The 18,584-nt window shown below is 39.3% G+C and overlaps 1 protein-coding gene across 2 annotated transcripts; it reads left to right on the top strand.

Annotated features, from left to right (window-relative positions):
• Window positions 1-220: 220 nt before the first annotated feature.
• wdr25 (WD repeat domain 25) lies at window positions 221-18,544 on the top strand. Of its 2 annotated transcripts, XM_034857940.1 has the most exons (7): window positions 221-441; window positions 971-1,728; window positions 6,863-7,010; window positions 14,414-14,544; window positions 16,270-16,440; window positions 17,033-17,173; window positions 17,983-18,544. In XM_034857940.1, the coding sequence occupies exons 2-7, from the start codon at window positions 988-990 to the stop codon at window positions 18,202-18,204; spliced, it is 1,554 nt and encodes a 517-aa protein (XP_034713831.1). In that variant the 5' UTR covers window positions 221-441; window positions 971-987; the 3' UTR covers window positions 18,205-18,544. The 2 variants fall into 2 exon arrangements, with proteins under 2 accessions (XP_034713831.1, XP_034713832.1); XM_034857941.1 differs by having other exon boundaries at window positions 285-1,728.
• Window positions 18,545-18,584: the final 40 nt, after the last annotated feature.

Below are 18,584 nucleotides of genomic sequence, written 5' to 3' on the forward strand. Positions count from 1 at the left end.
ACAGGCTTTTTCAAATGTTCCGCTATGAATCAATAACTGGAAAAATGCCACCTTGGAAAACTCTGTTTGCTGAATTTAATACGCAGACGGTTTTCTATATTTTGTCATCTTATTTTCATAGTACAGCCACCAGTTAATCTAAGAGCAAGTACGTTCTATTGTTCGATACGGTGTATATCGGAGGATTTAGGACCGCTGCTTCTGTTCCTACCGGTGGTTTCAAAATAAAAGCGTTTACGCGTAAGCATACTAATAAACATGAGTAGACACATCGAAACAACTTTTACTTTGAAGTTGCATCAGCTCTAGCTAATGCGGTATTTATTTTGCAGCCTTTTTTGTTGAAAATATGACATATGTTTTAACCATAGACTCTAACCGGTCTTATAATACATCCGTGGTGCTTATAGGTCGGACAATGACTGTTTAACCTGGTTGCAGGTACGACAGTTAAAGGCAGGTTAGCTTTACTTTGTAGGCTAGCTATGTATTTGACTCGGTCTGAAGGTGGCGCGTTGAGTTAGATAGCTAGCTGTTACTCTTTTTGTTTTGACTTTGTGTTGACTAATAGAAGGACTTCATATTACCAGCGTGACTTTAACTAACGTAAAGTGAATGTTTAGCTAACGTTAATGCTCGAAATTCTGGCTCTCCCAAAAGTTATCACCCTGTCCTTCCGTTTAAAAAAAATGAGAGGGTTTATAGTCTTCATATTTTCTCAAAGTCTGCTTGGTGGCTGCTATACATTTCACGACAGTAGTGACAATATATTTCCAACAAAACAGTTGGTTAAACTTCCAGGTCAAACTATTTTGATGTCTAGGATGATGTAACAAAACGTGACGCGTATTCAGTATATTTTTAGGTGCAGAAATACAAGCAACCACAAGATGTCACCCTTGGGCCTCTAATGGATTTACTCACGTCTCCTCTGTTGTCCCTTGATTTCCCCTATATTCTTTTCAAACAGGGTGTCATCACGTAAAGATGTCTTCATTAGTGGCCTATGAGGATTCAGAATCAGAGGATGATTATCTTGATCAAACGGAGGAGGGAGCATCAGTTTCTGTCCAAGCTGGATTTTGTGAACGAAACCAAGAAGTCAGGATGTGTAATTCCTCTGAGGTAACAAGCTCTCACATCTTCACTCCTGCTCATGACAGGTCAGTTTTGGAATATCATGGAGATATTTCAGAAAGAAGCACTTCTTCACTGCACTCAAATAATTCACAGCCCCCGAGCTGTTCTGACTGGAAAAGAAAACATCACAGTGACAGGGCAGCAGAAGAAAAACATTTTAGAGACACTGCGTCTCCTCTGAGTTTACCTGTGATTCAGGAAAATATCTCACTATTGCAGACAATTCCTCCTACGCGACAAAGTTTTAGAGACGGGTTGAATTCCGCAAAGAGACACCACGCTGTCCTGTCTGGTGTCAGACCGTACATCCCCAAGAGACAGAGACTTGCCACTTTAGTAGAGATAGTGGACCCAAAGTACCCAGCAGAGCAGGTCCCAGGAATTCAGACTAGGGAAAGCCAAATTCTTTCCGAAGTGTCGGCGAGAATAAAGCCTTATCTTGCCCACAAGTCCGGCGCTGCAGGGATACCGAGGAGGCTTCTGATGAGCCTGGGAGGCCACCAGGGTCCAGTCAACACAGTGCAATGGTGTCCTGTGCCCCATCTCAGTCATCTGCTGCTGTCTGCCTCCATGGACAAGACATTCAAGGTAAAGAGCTACAATATAACTCTCACTGCCTTCAGAAATGATGCAGGTTGATATTTAGCCTTGGAAACTGAAATGAATAAAGAGGGGACTCATTGCTTTTGTAGTGCAATAATGTAAGCTTTCACAATTCTGTTTTTTTATTTGAATCAAACTGAAATGTAATTCAAGATATAGATATTCAGATTTTTTTACATGATAAAATCTGTCCATTTCTCAAACTCCATTTACATTGACAAAAAAAATCCATTCATCCGTATTTTTTCAGGTAGGTGCCAAGTGCATCGGGGAGTTGTGAGGGGATAATCATTTACCCGACATTCATAGTAATTGGCGCGGAGTTGCAGGCAGTGAGATAATATCTGCCCTGCGGCCTCGATTTATAAATGTACCACAAACCACTTTCTTACAACCATATCTGTCTCTGTCAGTTAAATGTATGTCAGGACCCATGGGGCTTCCTATCTGTCTCTTTCTCTTTCTCTACCCTCCCCCTTTCTTTTCTGTGTTTCACACCCGGAAAACAATCCTTCATTTCCAGACTGTAAAGGTCAAGTCATGCAGGTGTCTGCCGGTGAATAAAATATTTCTATCCCAGTACAAAACCACGTACCCCACCAATATCCTAAGAGGACTCAGAATAATACATGATTTGAATATGCATGAAATAATTTGCATAATCATAAGAGTGCAGCAGTATGGCAGCCACCTCTTCTAGCGCCCGGAAAGGGCGGTTTGGAGCTGATGGGGGAAACTGGGAGACTAGGAGAAGGGGAGGAGAGAACTTGGTTGTTTGTATGGAAGGATTTCTCTTTTTCTCTATCCCAGAGTATCCTAACCAGATGTTTTCTTTCAGACCAATAGATAGATGAGCATGTAAAAATACTACGTGTCTGTTAAACATTTTGCTCATTTCAGTGGAGGTCATTTTTTTCTCTAAATGTCTGCACTGACTTCAGAGGTATTCAGCCTCCACACAGTCATTTACGTTTGCTATTTAACTATTGGCAATGCACGCTTCAACTGGAATCAGACCTGATTTAGACCAGAATTGTAGGATTATGAGGTGATATGAACATTTTATCCTCTTGATTAGTGTCCTGAAATAACATTAGAAACATACTAGAATTCAAAGACTTAAGATGATGGCATACACTAAATGTACAGTAAGAGCAATAGTTATTTAAAGAAAATAATCTGCTCACCTTTATGACCTCTCACTGTGTTTAATAAGTGAGTGGCAGATAATAGGGCCACAAGCAGTAATTTCAAATAATTCTATGGCCATGTCATTCTTGTAGGTGTTTTTATGGCCACAGCAAATACTGTTTGACTGGCGGGTGTTCATCAAATGTGACTGCAAATATACTGCTATGTAATAAACTGCAGATAACTATAGCAACAGTATTTTAAGTTCACACTTACCAGTTAAGTCTCATTAATAGAGCATACCCTTTGATTAAACTAAATACAAATGTGAAAAAATGTAGGGCTGCAGCTAACAATTATTATCATTATCAATTATTTGTAGATTTCCGCTATTAATTGATTAATGGTTTGGTCTACCCCTTATAATATATTAGCCTGTAGGCAAAAGTGTGTCATTGCTAGTTTTGTCTGATCAGTAGTCAAACACTCAAAGATTTCATTCAATTTACTATCGCATTAGACACGAAGAACAGCTACTTACAATTGTGAATCTGGACCCAAGACTTTTGTGAATCTGGAGCTAAGAAATTTCTTATAATATTTTTGTTGGAAAAGTAACTTGAGCAACTAATCAATTATACGAGTAGTTGCACAGAGGCGCCCTAGTAGCCTGCTCGTAAGGCTGCATTCCACATAACTACGACGTCTACCGTTGGATTACCTTTGACTTTTGTTGCATGTCATACCAATAGTCCAACGTTTGTGTTTGGTAAGTGCCATGGTGTGAGTATGAGCAGCAACGCCTAGCAGGTATTCCATCTACCTGTACATTTCACTATGGGTAGAGTACATTAATACACTTCAGGGTGTCCTGGTAAAGAAAAGCTTATCATAACTTGTTGCTGTATTGATTATGTCCTTCAGCTCTCAGACTACAGCTATTCTTTTCTCTTCTCTTTGGCTAACGACAAAGAGGGGACACACCCTATGAAGTCTTAACACGTTCCCTCTTTGTGTTTCTTCACCTTCTCCTTCATCCGGTGTGTCAGAGGCAGAGTCAGACTATCACTATTCCAGCCTGTTTGCAGCTGTTGTCACCATGGCTACGGCAGGTGTAAGGCAGCAGTTTTAAGTTGATAACACAAATAAAAATGTAGTGTTAATTACAGGAAGTTGTTTAGGAAGCAGATTACCCCAATGAGTCATCTGCATGGATCCGCTCTGCTTGTCTGTTAAGTAGCCGTAAAACCAAAGGGGACGCAAATATACAAGCGCTCATTTTCACCCACGCCTAGGTCTCACATTATATGCTTTGTTTTGCAATTGTGTATGCATTGAATGGTGTTGCTATGCTGGACGTCATTAACGCTGTCATTCATTGGAGACGGGGCTTAAACACCACGCTACTTTACTACTCAGACATGTTATGTAGAAGTCTGTTTCAGTTGAATATTTTGAAGCTTTTGTGACTATAGATGCTGTCATTAGTTGTTTAAAGATTTTCATGGCACCTTGAGATGGCAGTGTTTCCCTAAGCTAAGATCATACAGAGAAGTGGCATATCCTGTACACAATGAATGGAAATATTCTTAATACAGTAGATGTTTCACTTCAATATTTAGCTTTTTACGATCAAAAGTAAGCCTCTCTGTGTATGTGTGTCTTTCTCTTTCCTAGTCGTTTGCTTCTCACCCTGAAGACATATCTGGCATTCTGTTTGTTAAACTACTGCCTGCTGAATTGATATGTCAGCCTCAGAGACAAGGGTCCATCTATCCCCCCCTCCCCCCCCCCGTCTGTCTCCTGTGGGAGATGTGGTACAGAACTCCTAAATGTGTTTCCTATTCTGTATGGAGAATTAAGCTTTAATAATGAAACACAGGGAGTGGCAGAGAGGGATCTGCAGTGCCTCACAGATCTTCAAAGTGTGTCCCTGGCTAAGCTGGGGAACCAAAAAGTACTCCATCATTACTCTAATATAACTCAGTCGGCACCTGAACAGACCACCAACTGGATTTTAGCCTGGGCTTTACGGAGAATCTTTTGTCTTTTGACATGTCTGACAGAAGATCTTACTCTTTGTCATCCGGAAATCAGATGAAAAACATGTCGCAGTATTGACCAGCCTGTTTGCCAATGAAGCACAGTGTGAAAACACCACAACAATGATTAAAGACATCGCCAACATAGAAACAATCTGGCAGATTAACACCTCATTCATAAATGACTGTCTGCTTTATTAGGCCTCTTTTTTATTCACACCATGATATAAAATTTTAAGCCAGTGTTGGATACTGTAGTCATGGCAGTCACAACTAACAGAAGGCAGCTGGGTGCTTTTGTGCTCTGCCCTCTCCATAATCAGAGAAACCTCAAACTGCCCAAAACCATTAAAGACATTACACCCCACGGGGAATTGATTTACAGGCACACTCAACGGTAATTAGTTTGATTAATTCATTGTAAAGGTTGTCTTTGCTTTTAAATTCAACTAAAATGTCAGATTTGTATACCTACTCGGCCAATCTATCCAGCAGCACTTCCAACTGCCGTGTGATTACATTTTGTTTCATTAGAGGAGGAAGGCTTAGATTATATCTTTCTCAGCTTTGAAAAAATAGACATTTATCAATTTACTTTAACACAGGAAAGATTTTCTGTGCTTGAGGAATCATTGAATGCATCATCCGAAAAGGCATGGCAGACAAAAACTGCTTTTGTTCGGGAGAGCAGTAGCTGCAGACCAGGCCCTGTATATTAGACTCTCAGTAAACTGCCCTGAAATGCATTGCCAACCTAAGCATGCAGGTCTTTCCTCTTGTTAGTTTGAAGAAAAAGACGGTGTGTCAGTGCCCCATAATGTCTTCTCTCTGTCATACTGCATTTCATTTCATCTGCTGTTTGTTTTGAGGTGTAAAGGATGTAGGGAGGAGTGTCAACCTTTAGCCTTTTAGCACACCTACAGTATCTTTTTTTTTTCTTTTGAAATTGGCAACGCACCCATACACATGGAAACACTGAGACACTAATTGAACACCAATCAGTCTGTTTCTCAGCACTAGAAACCGACCTCAGGTACACTTGGCCCCTTGCTCCCCGTTTCTCAACCTAATTGTTGATTTCTTTTCGGCTTGGCGTTGAAACGTGTGTGACCGCCAACCACATGCCGCATGCCTATTCTGCAAGCAGTGGAAGGGGCTGGCAACGCGATATTACCCATGTTGTCTGGCCAGGGATGATATTGCTTGTGTTGTGAATGGGGTGAAGTGACTACTGACCGGACCCTAACAGAAGGCGGGATCCATAAACCATCCACCCTAGCCTTTACAAAACTACTTTTTAATTGCCATTGCACTGTATGTAATTATTTAATTGTTTGTTTAAAGTAACCTATTGTATTCGTTACTGTAATGTAATTCTACTTTTCTTGTTTTTTATTTTGGAAAAACATTCTGAAGCCTTTCTATTTTTGCATTTATTAAAATATAGGCGTTCTGTACTGGAACAATCACTCACAGAAGCCTGTATAAGAAAATAGGTAGACAAAGCACTAAAGAGAGCCGTGTTTTGTATAAAGTACATCACTGTGTTGTTGCTGATTTGAAAGAGTAATTCAAGTGGCGCATGTGTGTATAATGTTTTTCCAAAAATGCTATTTTGAAAAGGATTATGTTTTTGATTGGAGTTTGGTCTTGACATAAAAGTGAGATATTTATCTCCAAGTGTTGTGTCTTATTTGGCTTGTGTGAAGAGTTTTGACACAACATTCAGTGTGTAAGCAATCTGCAAAAACTAAACCTCTGAGTTCATATTGTTCAATAGCAGATTCTGTGTATTTCATGCAGTAAACCTGCAAAAGCTTTCTTTTCTTTTCTTTTTTAGAACGGTTTGAGCTTGTGTAAAAATTCAGTAACAGGGACTTGGTTGCTGCATTCTAAGTGTGTTCGTGACTTTTGTTTGATGTGCGCAATGTGCCCATGTCTGGCAGGTGTGGGATGGAGCAGAAAGCGGGAGATGCCTCAGGGTTTACACCTGCCATTCGGGAGCTGTGCGTGATGCCTGTTGGACCCCCTGCGCGCGTCACCTTCTCACTGGCTCCTTTGACAACACGGCTGTGGTCACAGACGTAGAGACGGGTGAGAAGCAACACTTCTTTCTGTAGGTCGGATAAACACGTCGTCACATAACGAAGGACTGAAGTCGCCTGCAACTGAACGCAACATTGGATGCTATTTTGCACGTGCGCTAAACTACAATGATTGTGGTGTAACTTTATATTTTCCTAAAATATTAAAGTTATATACTTACTTTAAATCCACTTTTAGCTACTTTTTAGTTTTAGAATTTTTTGTGGAGTGACTTTAAAATGTCATGGACCTTTCTCTCTCTCTCTCTCTCTCTACACATTAAGCACTTTCAGGGACAACCTTTGAAATCCACATTTCTAGAGCAAATACATCATGACCGGTCCAACATTCCTGTTCCAGAATTTAAATGAAACAACTGTATTTCAGTAAAATCTATTGGGGACCAGTCCCTATTAAATTTACAATGACCTCTATTGCATTGTTTGCTATAAACACTAAAAAAACTGCAATGATGCTATAGTCTCATTTGGGATGAGGTTGATTAGGTTCTATAGAGGCTATACATCCGCTTCAATAGACAGGGTCCCTAATATGGAATCCCTCTCTTTTTTCCTCTGTATCTCACACGTAGACCTACATATACAGTATGTGCTTACAAAGAAAGCAAACATTAATACTTTATGAAATTTCGTTTTTGTCTACCTTTTCCAAAATTCACTTTGAACTGCCGGCTCATTGTGTTTGCTGGCACTTTTGTGTGCTCATACAAACCATGAAGGTGACATTTACAACCGATCAATAATTTGGTTTGCTTGGTTATGCTTTGCTTTGAGGCCAAGCATACATTTAACAAACATGGCAGAAAAGATGAGAACCAATCACAAAGACGATCTACAACAGAGCAACAGCTTTTTCAGCACTTCACTCATTTCCTTCAACTGAAACAGTTCATGAATTTGCACACAGCTGAGAATTAAAAAAAAAACTCAGATTGAAGAGTCACCAAGAATCATCTCAAATTCCTTATATTAGTCCCTTCTGTCCATTCACCAACGTTAAATATGCTGCACTGTTCTTGTGTATAGGAAAAAACCTCAAAGAGGCTTAACAGAATGAGGCTGAATATACAATAGACATGATTTTGAAGCCCCTGTGGCATCTACATCTCTAGGGTCAACACATTGCTGTGATGACTTGCTACCGTTTGCACTTCCCCTCTCAGCATGTCTGTCAATACTGCCAATAAAGCCTACGGATATAAGCTTGGCCTGCCCATTAAACACACAGCCAGCTCCTGGAAGGGGATCGATAATGGATACATCACCACAGGAGCAGCCACCATGACCTTAGACTGGAACATCAGAAACCACAACCATAAACAACCGTAAACAGACCAATATTTTGGACTTATACTTTGGGAGAGACAGAGCCCTCACAAGTCAATCCTGTCCTTATCTCTCTGTGTGTTATATTTTGTTATTCTTATTTATTTTCTCACTATTATTATTAATTATTATTTATTTGTAGAACAATGTAATAAACCACATTGCTGAGGATGAGGGTCTGACGATGTGTTCTGGCTCTACACAGCAATAAGCATTCCTAAGGCAGGACGAGATAAAGAAAATTTCATTTAGTTGCATATTAAAATGGGAGCGGAGACTTCCTGCCCAGGTTCTGCCTAATTGTAGTTTAATAGTTGAGCAAAAGCAACACTTGACACTGACCAATTCAAACCAGTTATGTTTAAGCAGTGAAAAGAACATAGAGGCCAATCTGAACAATTGTATGCATAATAATTTCAATAGAGACTGACTTACTTACGATACAACTCCCATCTTTCCAGAGGATTAACACATATGACACACTCAAAAACAGGGCTGCACCAAGGTGCTGGCATCATTATGACAGTGGTATTTGAAAAATTAATGAAGCTCCTAAAATTCATGTAACATATGTGTCAACCCTAGATCTACCAAGAATGATGGGACCCTTAGGGAGCTGAGTGTCCATATCAGACTACTCAAGATGATGATGAATGTGATCTTTATGCACTTTACAGTAATGCAAAGGCTCTCAGCTCTAACATGGAAGGCAGCTGGGTCTATTCTGTACAATTGAGCGCTCTTTAGAGATGTCTGCGGGCCCTTTAATGGTCAGAGTCTTATTAGACACCTGACCCCATTTTTGTTACCACAGCATCGCTAACCAAATGCTGCACCAATTGGTATGTTTATAGAGAAATGGAATTATAAAGGAGCCTATGCATTCAGATTGGTGTGTGGGCCCATTTTCCTCGGCAGTCTTTGTAGTGGTTCCTGTGTCCAATTTAATTTGTAGAATCTTATATCCACTCCCAGTGGGCCACGGGCAGGCTGTCACAGCTGAATAGCAAAAGTAGAGGGAGAAAAGGATATAAGGAGGGAGAGCAGGTTAAGAAGCATTCTACCGAAATAGAAAGCTAGAAGAGTGGAAGAATGCGAGAGAAAGAAATCAAAAGAGGCAGACTATGTTCAGAGGAGAAACGGAGAGAGCATGGGTTGGGGAGTGGAATACATGAATTTCATCTGGAGGGCATTACTGTGAAGTTGCAGCTGTTGTCCAGCGCTGCCACGGCTGTCCTTGGAAAAGCTAATGCGAAGGCTGGTGGAAGAAAATGTGCCCATTTACATACAGGCTGCAACAGGTTGAAGTGTCAGTTTGTGCGTGTGATTGCAGAAGTCTCCTGTCCAGATCCCTTCAGGCACTGGCAGAGAGGAGATCGCTCTTGCTTTTACAAAATCAATAATACACAAAGATTGTGCCCGTACTAGAGTGGGCTTGTGTGTTGCTCTTCCATCTCCCTTTGACTTTGCAGAGACATATTACGATGAATGTAGCAAAAGGCTTCAACAATAGGTCAGGTGTAAGATGGAGTTTTACATTATTGCAATGAATTGTTTAAGAATGAGCAACAAGCTGCAATGTGCCAGATGTGCAAAGGCACATATACATATTCAGTGGATGAATATATACTGTATATGCTGTGACGATGATATGATTACAAAGCAACCAACATGAAGTGGGATTTTTTTTTCCATAGTCTGTGCCTTTGGTGTTTTTTAAGCTGCTTTATACTTGAACTATTTTTACTCTTTTTATTTTGAGAGTCCCATCTCCCTGTTCCCTCCAGAAATTAGACTTTATACCCTTAGTGAATGTCAACAGTATTCAAATTTACAACATGTGTCTCATCAGCAACCCTTGATGGGAAACAAAAGTGATAATTGTTACGCTTCTGCTTTTACAACATTCTAAGTATGCAGACATTGTACTCTCCTTTTATGCTGGTTATCAATGTGAGGGTGCTTATTATATACATGGCCATTTAAAAAACAGATTCATGCATTCATTAGCAAGGTAAATTTGCTATTACAATGCATAAACACTTTCTAAACAAAGCTAAACGTTAGTCAAAGTTTGTCAGTGTTTCAAACTAATTACAAATATGGCTTATTAAGCCATTTTCCAAACTAGTATTTGTTGTAATGTGTTTCTAACCTTTTCTTATGTTGCAGTGACAGCACTCTGCTTTGGTGGATTTGGTAATGAGGCAGAATATCCATTTCATACCAGTTTCCCTCCTAATGTCCTCTGTGCTGTTCCCATCCACTGTGTGTGTCAGCTCTACAGCATGATCCCAGTTCTTTCAGGACTACAAATTAAACTATCGTGAGTAGGGGGACAGATCACTGCAGTCTTCCCTTATCTCCCCTCTCAAGCAAGCAAATTAATCTTGCTTAATTAAAACATGACGAGGCCCTCTTTATTATGAGGAGAATGTTGATTTCTCATCGCCTTGCCAAACACGAGTTTTAATTTATCTCAGTGACAGATCTCCGTATCGCCACGGGTAAGCCAATTAAGCAGGAAGTGTGAGCCCGACGAAATTGCCTGTTAAACTTTGGTTCAATGCGATCGAATTTGGGAGCGTGCTAGTACGCCATTAAGTGAAAGAAGGTCCATTTTTGCTGCAGTTTATTATCTGTGTCTCATTTCCCTTTCTAAAAAGACTTTGTAGGAGCATCCTTGAACAAGTGTGAAATTAAGTGCATTTTTGTTGTGGACTAAGACTGTAAGATGTTTTTGTTGTTTGTTTGATGAATTAATGAGGAGCCGTTGAACCCTGAGGTGTTCTGCTTTACATAGCCTTTGACAGAGCTGCTGGCTAATAGTCTGGCTTAGCTCCTCAAGTAGCCTTCTTCATCATTTTCCCAGGAAACTCATTTTTGGTCGCACCCTGTCATTCTTAATTTTATATCAGGCCCCTGGTGATTTTGTTTTGTTTTTAAGTTGGACTTTTTAAAATTAATTATAGATAAAGCCGCCTCTAGCCCAAACAGTGTTTTATTTTCTAGTTTCTCTTATCATCTTCATGTCTTTGTTAGTTTAGATGATTTTTTGTCTCAAATGTTTAAATCAAGCAGCTTTTTAGACGTGTATGATGGGCTGCTTTCTTGAAATATCTCTGACACGTTCTCACAAACGTGTTGCAACCCGCACACATAAACTGTGCAACCTTAAAGAATTCTGGTCACTTCCATAGCCCCCCGTTATTAAAGTGCGGTAGAGACAGACAGTTGAGTTGTTAAACAGTTCTAGGGCAACTATAATGACAAAAATAGTTTCACAAGAAACTGTCCATGGTCTATCTATGTGACGCTTTTTTTAGTGACAGAAAGACGTGATCAAAAACTGATGGATGTAGCCTGTAAACAAGCTCACGTCCTACCTCTTACCTGAATTGATCACAGGAAGCTTTTCATCCCTTCACTTTGACATCATTCTTTCATGTATTTCAGAAGGTACATTGAGTTAGGAACATTTTTCAGCAGCTTACAGCAAGATTTACAGGCAATGGTACAATTTAAGTACACACAATGTTTACTACACAGGGAGGGAATGGGCGTTTTGGATCCTCATATTGCACTCAATTAATAAACCAACGACAGCAGAACTTGAATCTCAAAAGAACTGTATGTTGTGTTTAGTTTAGTCTTGACAGTTGAGATATTTACAAAAAAAAGTGTCTTCATTCATTATTTAAATAGTCTGAAACTTTTTATTGTTTTACAAGCAGAGCACATTGGTTCCTTTTGACAGATGTGTGCAGAAGCTGCAGGAGTGATACTCCTTGGGCAGAGATTAATCAGGCCTGGCGGCTCAGGGAAATAGTGGTGCCCAGAAATGACAGAAACCAGCCAGGGGTTAGAGTTGAGCTGGGAAGAAGTTCCTTGCTGATGATTAGGCAACATACTCAGGTCTAAACACTGCATGCTCTTACATACAGTGGGGCTCGGGAGTTTGGGCACCCGATGTAAAAATGTGTATTATTGTGCATAAAGAAACCAAGAAAGGTTGAAAAATCTCCAAAAACCATCAAATGACAGACTAGACATTTGTATAATATGTCACAAAAAGTTTGATTTTATTTCCATCATTTACACTGTCAAAATGACAGAAAACAAATAAATGGCATCTAAAAAGGTTTGGGCACCCTGCAGAGTTAATACCTTGTACTGCCCCCTTTGGCAAGTATCACAGCTTGTAAGCGCTTCTTGTTGCCAGCCCAGTTTCAATTCTTCCTTACAAAAGTCTTCCTCTTCTTTGAGATTTCTCGGCTGTCTGTCGCGCACTGCTCTTTTGAGGTCTAGCCATAGATTTTCAATTATGTTGAGGTCAGGAGATTGTGAAGGTCGTGGCAAAACCTTCGTTTACGCCTCTTGATGTAATCCACCGTTGAGGTGTTTAGGAGCGTTATCCATTTGTAGAAGCCATCCTCTCTTTAACTTCAGCTTTTTCACAGATGGCATCCAGAGTTAGCGTCCAAAATTTGCTGAAATTTTATTGAATCTATTTTTCCTTCCACTCGTGAAATGTTCGCCATGCCACTGGCTTTAATATGACCCCAAAGCATGATTGATCCACCCCCAAGCTTAACAGTTGGACAGAGGTTCCTTTTATTAAATTCTGTTCCCTTACTTCTTCAGACGTACCTTTGGTCATTCCGGCCAAAAAGATCCATTTTAACCTCATTGGTCCGCAGAACTTGTTTCCAAAATGCATCAAGCATGTCTATATGTTCATTTGCAAACTTTAAACGCTGATTTTTGTGGTGAGGACGTAGAAGAGGTTTTCTTCTGATGACTCTTCCATGAAGACCATACTTGTACAAGTATTTCTTTATAGTGGAATGGTGTACCACAACTCCAGTGTCTGCCAGGTCTTTCTGGATGGATCGTGCAGTCAAACGTGGATTTGGGCTTGATTTTCTCACAATCCTGCCACTGTTCTGTCTGATATTTTTCTTGGTCTTCCAGATCACCTGGTCTTTCCAGACAATGATTAAGAACAATCCTAGAAACAGTCAGGTCTCAGCTTTCCAAAGGGGGTGGTGCATGCTATAAACTTTTTTTTTTTTTTTAAATGATGAAATAAAATCTAACTTTTTGTGACTTATTATACGAATGTCTAATTTGTCATTTGATGCCTTTTGGAGATTTTTTCACTTTTCTTGGCTTCTTTATACACATTAATTCAAATTTTTACCTGCGTGCCCAAACTTTTGAGCCCCACCATATATGTACAGCGTCAAGATGTTGAACCCAGAAGCAGTAATGAAACAATTGAAAGCAGCGCTTTAACTCCACGCCAAAGGCTTCATGTTTAAGTCTTAATAGTAAAAATGTCAACATAGTATTGTTTCATGGATCTAGATGATTCTAAAATAAATTTCTTTTATTGTTACTTACATTAGGTAAACAAATTCAGGTTCAGGTTACTTTATTTGCACCCGTAGATAGATTTGTCTTATTACAAATACAAAAAAATTGTATTTGTACTTTTTGTACAATGTAAGGTGAATGTATTGTAAATATTTAAGTAATATGAAGGATGCAGTTGGTGAGCTGCCCTCACTGCTTTTGATTGCTCTGTTTTCTGTGAATTGTATCTTTAGGTTTCACACTGATGTGCAAACAATAATCATCATGATAATATGGGAACCCTGCTAAAAAGCAAAGACACTTTTTTCTCCCTCGATTATTATTAAATTCTCAATGTGATACTGGATGTGAATATATTAAGCCTCCTTACTGTTGGAGGTTATTTGAAAATATTTAAAAATAAAAATAAGTTATTTATTGGAAAAGAAGTATTACATCAGGATTGAAAGTAACTTTACAGAAGTGCAAGATGTTGCAAATTGCTCTTATGTCAAGAATCGTAGCTTTTTGCAAAAATAAATAAATGTTTCCATCATACTTACGTGTTGTAGTGTATAATCAAAGTGTTCACTACTGACAAAAGATGATAGATCTTGTTCTTTTGTCTCTCTCTCTCTCTCTCTCTCTCTTTCTTTCTCTCTCTCTCTCTCTCTCTCTCTCTCATTTCTCATTTCTTCTTGTCTGTAGGGCAGCAGGTAGTGAAATTGGACAACCAGTTCAAGGTTATGTGTGTGGTCCTGCATCCCAGCAACCCTGACGTATTCCTGTGCGGAGGTTACAGTTCAGTGGTCAAGGCCTGGGACTCTCGCAGCTGCAAGGTCAAACTTATTAACCTCCCTTCTATAGATTTAACATTTTAATTGACTCTGGTTCTGAGACCTTTGCTAAATTTATTTGCTAATACTCATTTTGAACACATGCTACTCAGTTACACACAGGTATGAACATGGTAGTGCACATTTGGCGTGCACAATGACCCACGCTTTATTTCATTAGAAGGATAATATTTCCGTATGCATAGAAGCAACACTGCAGGTTATTGCAGTAATTGTTTAAAGCAACTTTTAATTTCATTCAGGACTCATAAATTGTTCCCGTGAAGCTGCAACCTAGGATTTCTATTAAGCCTAATGGTCTATTTTATATGATAATCCTATTCACCTCCTTAGAATCTGAATGTGCACATGTCATTTTCCCCCATGGCTAGTTGTATCGCTTCGCTGCATGGTTTAAGATTTAATACAGCAGGGATTGCTTCCACCAGTAGATTTCAATGTGAGTTGCAGAACGAGTGGGGACTAGTCCTCGACAAAAAGGTTAATGCTCTAGCGTGGCTGCCTGTCGGTCTTAGCCTTGCCGGTGTTTTTCTTGCTTTGGGATGAAATTACCCCAACTAGACAAAAAGGGCCAAACCCCACAAGCACAACATTGAATTGTAAGCTGGAAATCTTTCCAAACACAATCATAAGATTGAAGTGGATGCATGAGATTGCTCTGCCATGTTATGTTAAAGCTCATTGACAAGAGGTAAAAGTTTGGTTCAAGTTGCGAAGCAGAAAGGGAGCAGTTAAAGTTGCAGTTAGGGGTCAAATTGTCCCGTGTAGATTGTAGCTGCTTGCTGTTCTCTCAGTAGCTCTGAAATTAAAGTTAATCTGATTTAAAAAAAAAAAAAAAAAAAAAACACCCTGTGAAAATTGTATTTGATAAGACTGAGCTAGTAAAGAAAGGTATTTAACCCAGGGGTTAACTTGGGCCCGAGATCGCCGTGGTTGATTTAATTAAATTGCTGTGGGCATCACACAGTCGTATGATCCAGAGTACACACATGGCACATGTGCTAACTTCATTTCAAAGTTTTCCATTGCAGATGAACATTAAAGTTTTCTAGAGGGAACCTTTTTAAGTTTACCTAAAGAGGCCACATAAACATCCGATTTTGATATTATCTTTGTTGGTAAATATAAATATAAAAGATGAAGCTGCTTTACTTTGATATTAGTAGTAGTAGTAGTAATAATAATAATAATAATACTTTTATGTATAGCGCTTTAAATCAGAGTGCTTTACAAAAAGAATTTAATTAAAATACAAATCGTACAATAAAAATTTAAAAATCTTTTCTCCTTTCCTAGATTCACTTACTTAGTTTACACTCTAACATTGGTAGACGCATTAGTATAAGTGCATAGAACAAGGAAAGTCACTATCTCAGTCTTTGACAGAAAAGACCACTGAGACACTGTACCACAGTCGTCATCTTGTCATCCCGCCTTGAAGGCAGAGGTCCAGTTGTTTCCCTTATTCTAGTTAATTTCTCTTCTTAGCTCGTTAACCTTGAACATTGTGTATTCCAACTAGAAGAATACTGTGCTATAAAAGCATCATAGATAGCATTAATTCTAACTAAATGTAATTGTATTAAATGTAAATAGAGATTTGAGATTGAGATTTTTCACATAGTAACACTTGCCACTATATGTTAGATCTCCATGCTTTTACTAAGAATTTTAAAGGTCTTGATGCTAATTTGTGTGTGTTTCTAGGTGGTGAAGGTGTACAAAGCTGGGATCCAGCAGACCCTGGACATCCTGTTTCTGAAAGGTGGTGTGGACTTTATAACAAGCTCTGACTGCGTGAGCAGAGACTCGGCCGACCGAACCCTTATCGCCTGGGATTACCAGACCACAGCCAAGGTCTCCAACCAGATCTACCAGGTATAGAAAATTTGTGTGAACGAGAAGAAATAGCCCCAAAAAATATAGTTCTGATTGGCAATGACGTCAAAATTATCAGCTACACGGCTTAAAAGCAGTTTGAATTTTAACAGGCAAATCATATTTCCTATTTAAGGTTAATTTCTGAAAAGCTGTGAAAAGCCAAAGTTGGTAATGAGGCATGTGGAACTGGCATATTTTGACATTTACAAAATGCTGAAGGGAGTGTGTGCCTTACTGAATAACCTTTGTACTGTGTGTGTACTTGCATCTGTGTTTCTGCCATTTAATTGAGCATTTATTGCACAGTGCAGGAAGCCTCCGGAGTCTTCTGAATTTTTCATGCTACTTTTTATACGTAGGATAGACAAAAAAAACGGACATACAAACCATATAATACAACAGCACATAATGTGGCCCCCAAAATGACCATAGTAGATTGATTGCATTATATCATAAGCAACATAAGGCTCTTTCAAAGTAATGGCCTAGTTGACATGCAGCTGACTTCATGGTTAGCAAAAAGCAAGAAAAGGTCAAATAATGAACAAGTTTCCCCTCTGGATCTTCTCTCCACTCTTTTGGCCACCAGGAGCGGTACACGTGTCCCAGCCTGGCTGTCCACCCATTGGAGGAGTCCTTTGTTGCACAGACTAATGGGGACTACATGGCAGTGTTCTCCTCCCAGCAGCCCTATAGAATGAACAAGAGGCGGCGATACGAAGGACACAAGGTCTGTCTGTAAAGCGTGTGCCTGTGTTGGGGGGGTAACAATAGAGAATGTGAGTGACAAATATTATTGAAAGCATGTTGAGCTGCTACATGGTGTCTGGTTTTTTGATTCAAGAAAGCTCCAGAGATGGACAGGAAACAAATTGGTATCCAACATATCAGGTCTTGGTTTTGTTGGTGGCGCTGATGTGAAAAACACAACAACATTTCAAATCAAAAGAAAATGGAGCATTCCAGAAAACACAAAGACATTTCATTTCTGAACCTTTTTCACATTCTCTTCATTATATACTACTTTAAAGCAAACTAACAGAGCACATGTGTTGTGCAACCAATTACTGTATCACACGCAACCTTATACATTCTATGCACACAACCTGTACTGTAATTATAAATAATTTACTGCAGCCTTTATTGATAAAAAATAACTACCGATAAAGTATAGGTCAAGATTTCTTTCAAGCCTAATTTGGCACAATCCTTGTTAGTCCATATGTACTATATATTAAGGATTATTAATTAAGAAAGATATATTAAGTTATAGGTCGCTGTAAACATTTCTCATCCTGTAGAGATTCTTCCAAATGAGTTTCAAGTGTAGTGTAATATATAAGGGATGAAAAATAAAGAATTCTGACTGTTAATTAAATTAAATTAAACTATCAACTCTAATACCACCAGAGATGTTATATAATTTCTAACATTTAAGATGCGCAAGCCTGTCAACTGGTTCACAATCTAGTTATTATGCTGATGTTGAAGTAACTCTTGGTGCAAGGTTAGTAATTGACACATACGTTCTTGTTCTAGGTTGAGGGATATGCAGTGCAGTGTGAGTTTTCTCTGGATGGAACTATCCTGGCCTCAGGAAGCTCCACCGGCTCCGCTCACTTCTACGACTACCACAGCGTTCGTATGCTGCACACTCTACACGCCCACAGCCAGCCTTGCCTGTGTGTTTCTCAGCATCCCGTCCTACCTGCCACTGCGGCCACCTGCGACTGGGCTGGTGAGATCAAAGTCTGGCACTAAGGCCTCTGAAGGAACATTATGGACTAAAAAAGGCCAAGAGAAGATTATACTTAACTGAACAATATGCACATCCATCTTCAAGACTGTATCTCCCATAATCTCTTGGCATAAAATGATAAGAACTTGGCAAATAATGCTGGATGTCAGCAAATCTACTATCTACTGACGCCTTTGTGTATGTTGTAATGTTTGCACATTATTTTAAATAACACCCACATCACTCCCATTGATATTTACTTCTCTATTGTGTAAATGTTATTGCAAGCATGTTTTTTATATTTTGCCCATCTTCAGGGAATGATGCACTGGCTTAGATAAAACAAACTTTCTTCAAAGTTCATAGTGAACTGTTCTTTTGAGTTTTTAATCTAAAGTGGTAG

This window comes from Etheostoma cragini, chromosome 20 (genome assembly GCF_013103735.1).
Source record: "Etheostoma cragini isolate CJK2018 chromosome 20, CSU_Ecrag_1.0, whole genome shotgun sequence".
In the NCBI taxonomy this organism is placed as follows: domain Eukaryota; kingdom Metazoa; phylum Chordata; class Actinopteri; order Perciformes; family Percidae; genus Etheostoma; species Etheostoma cragini.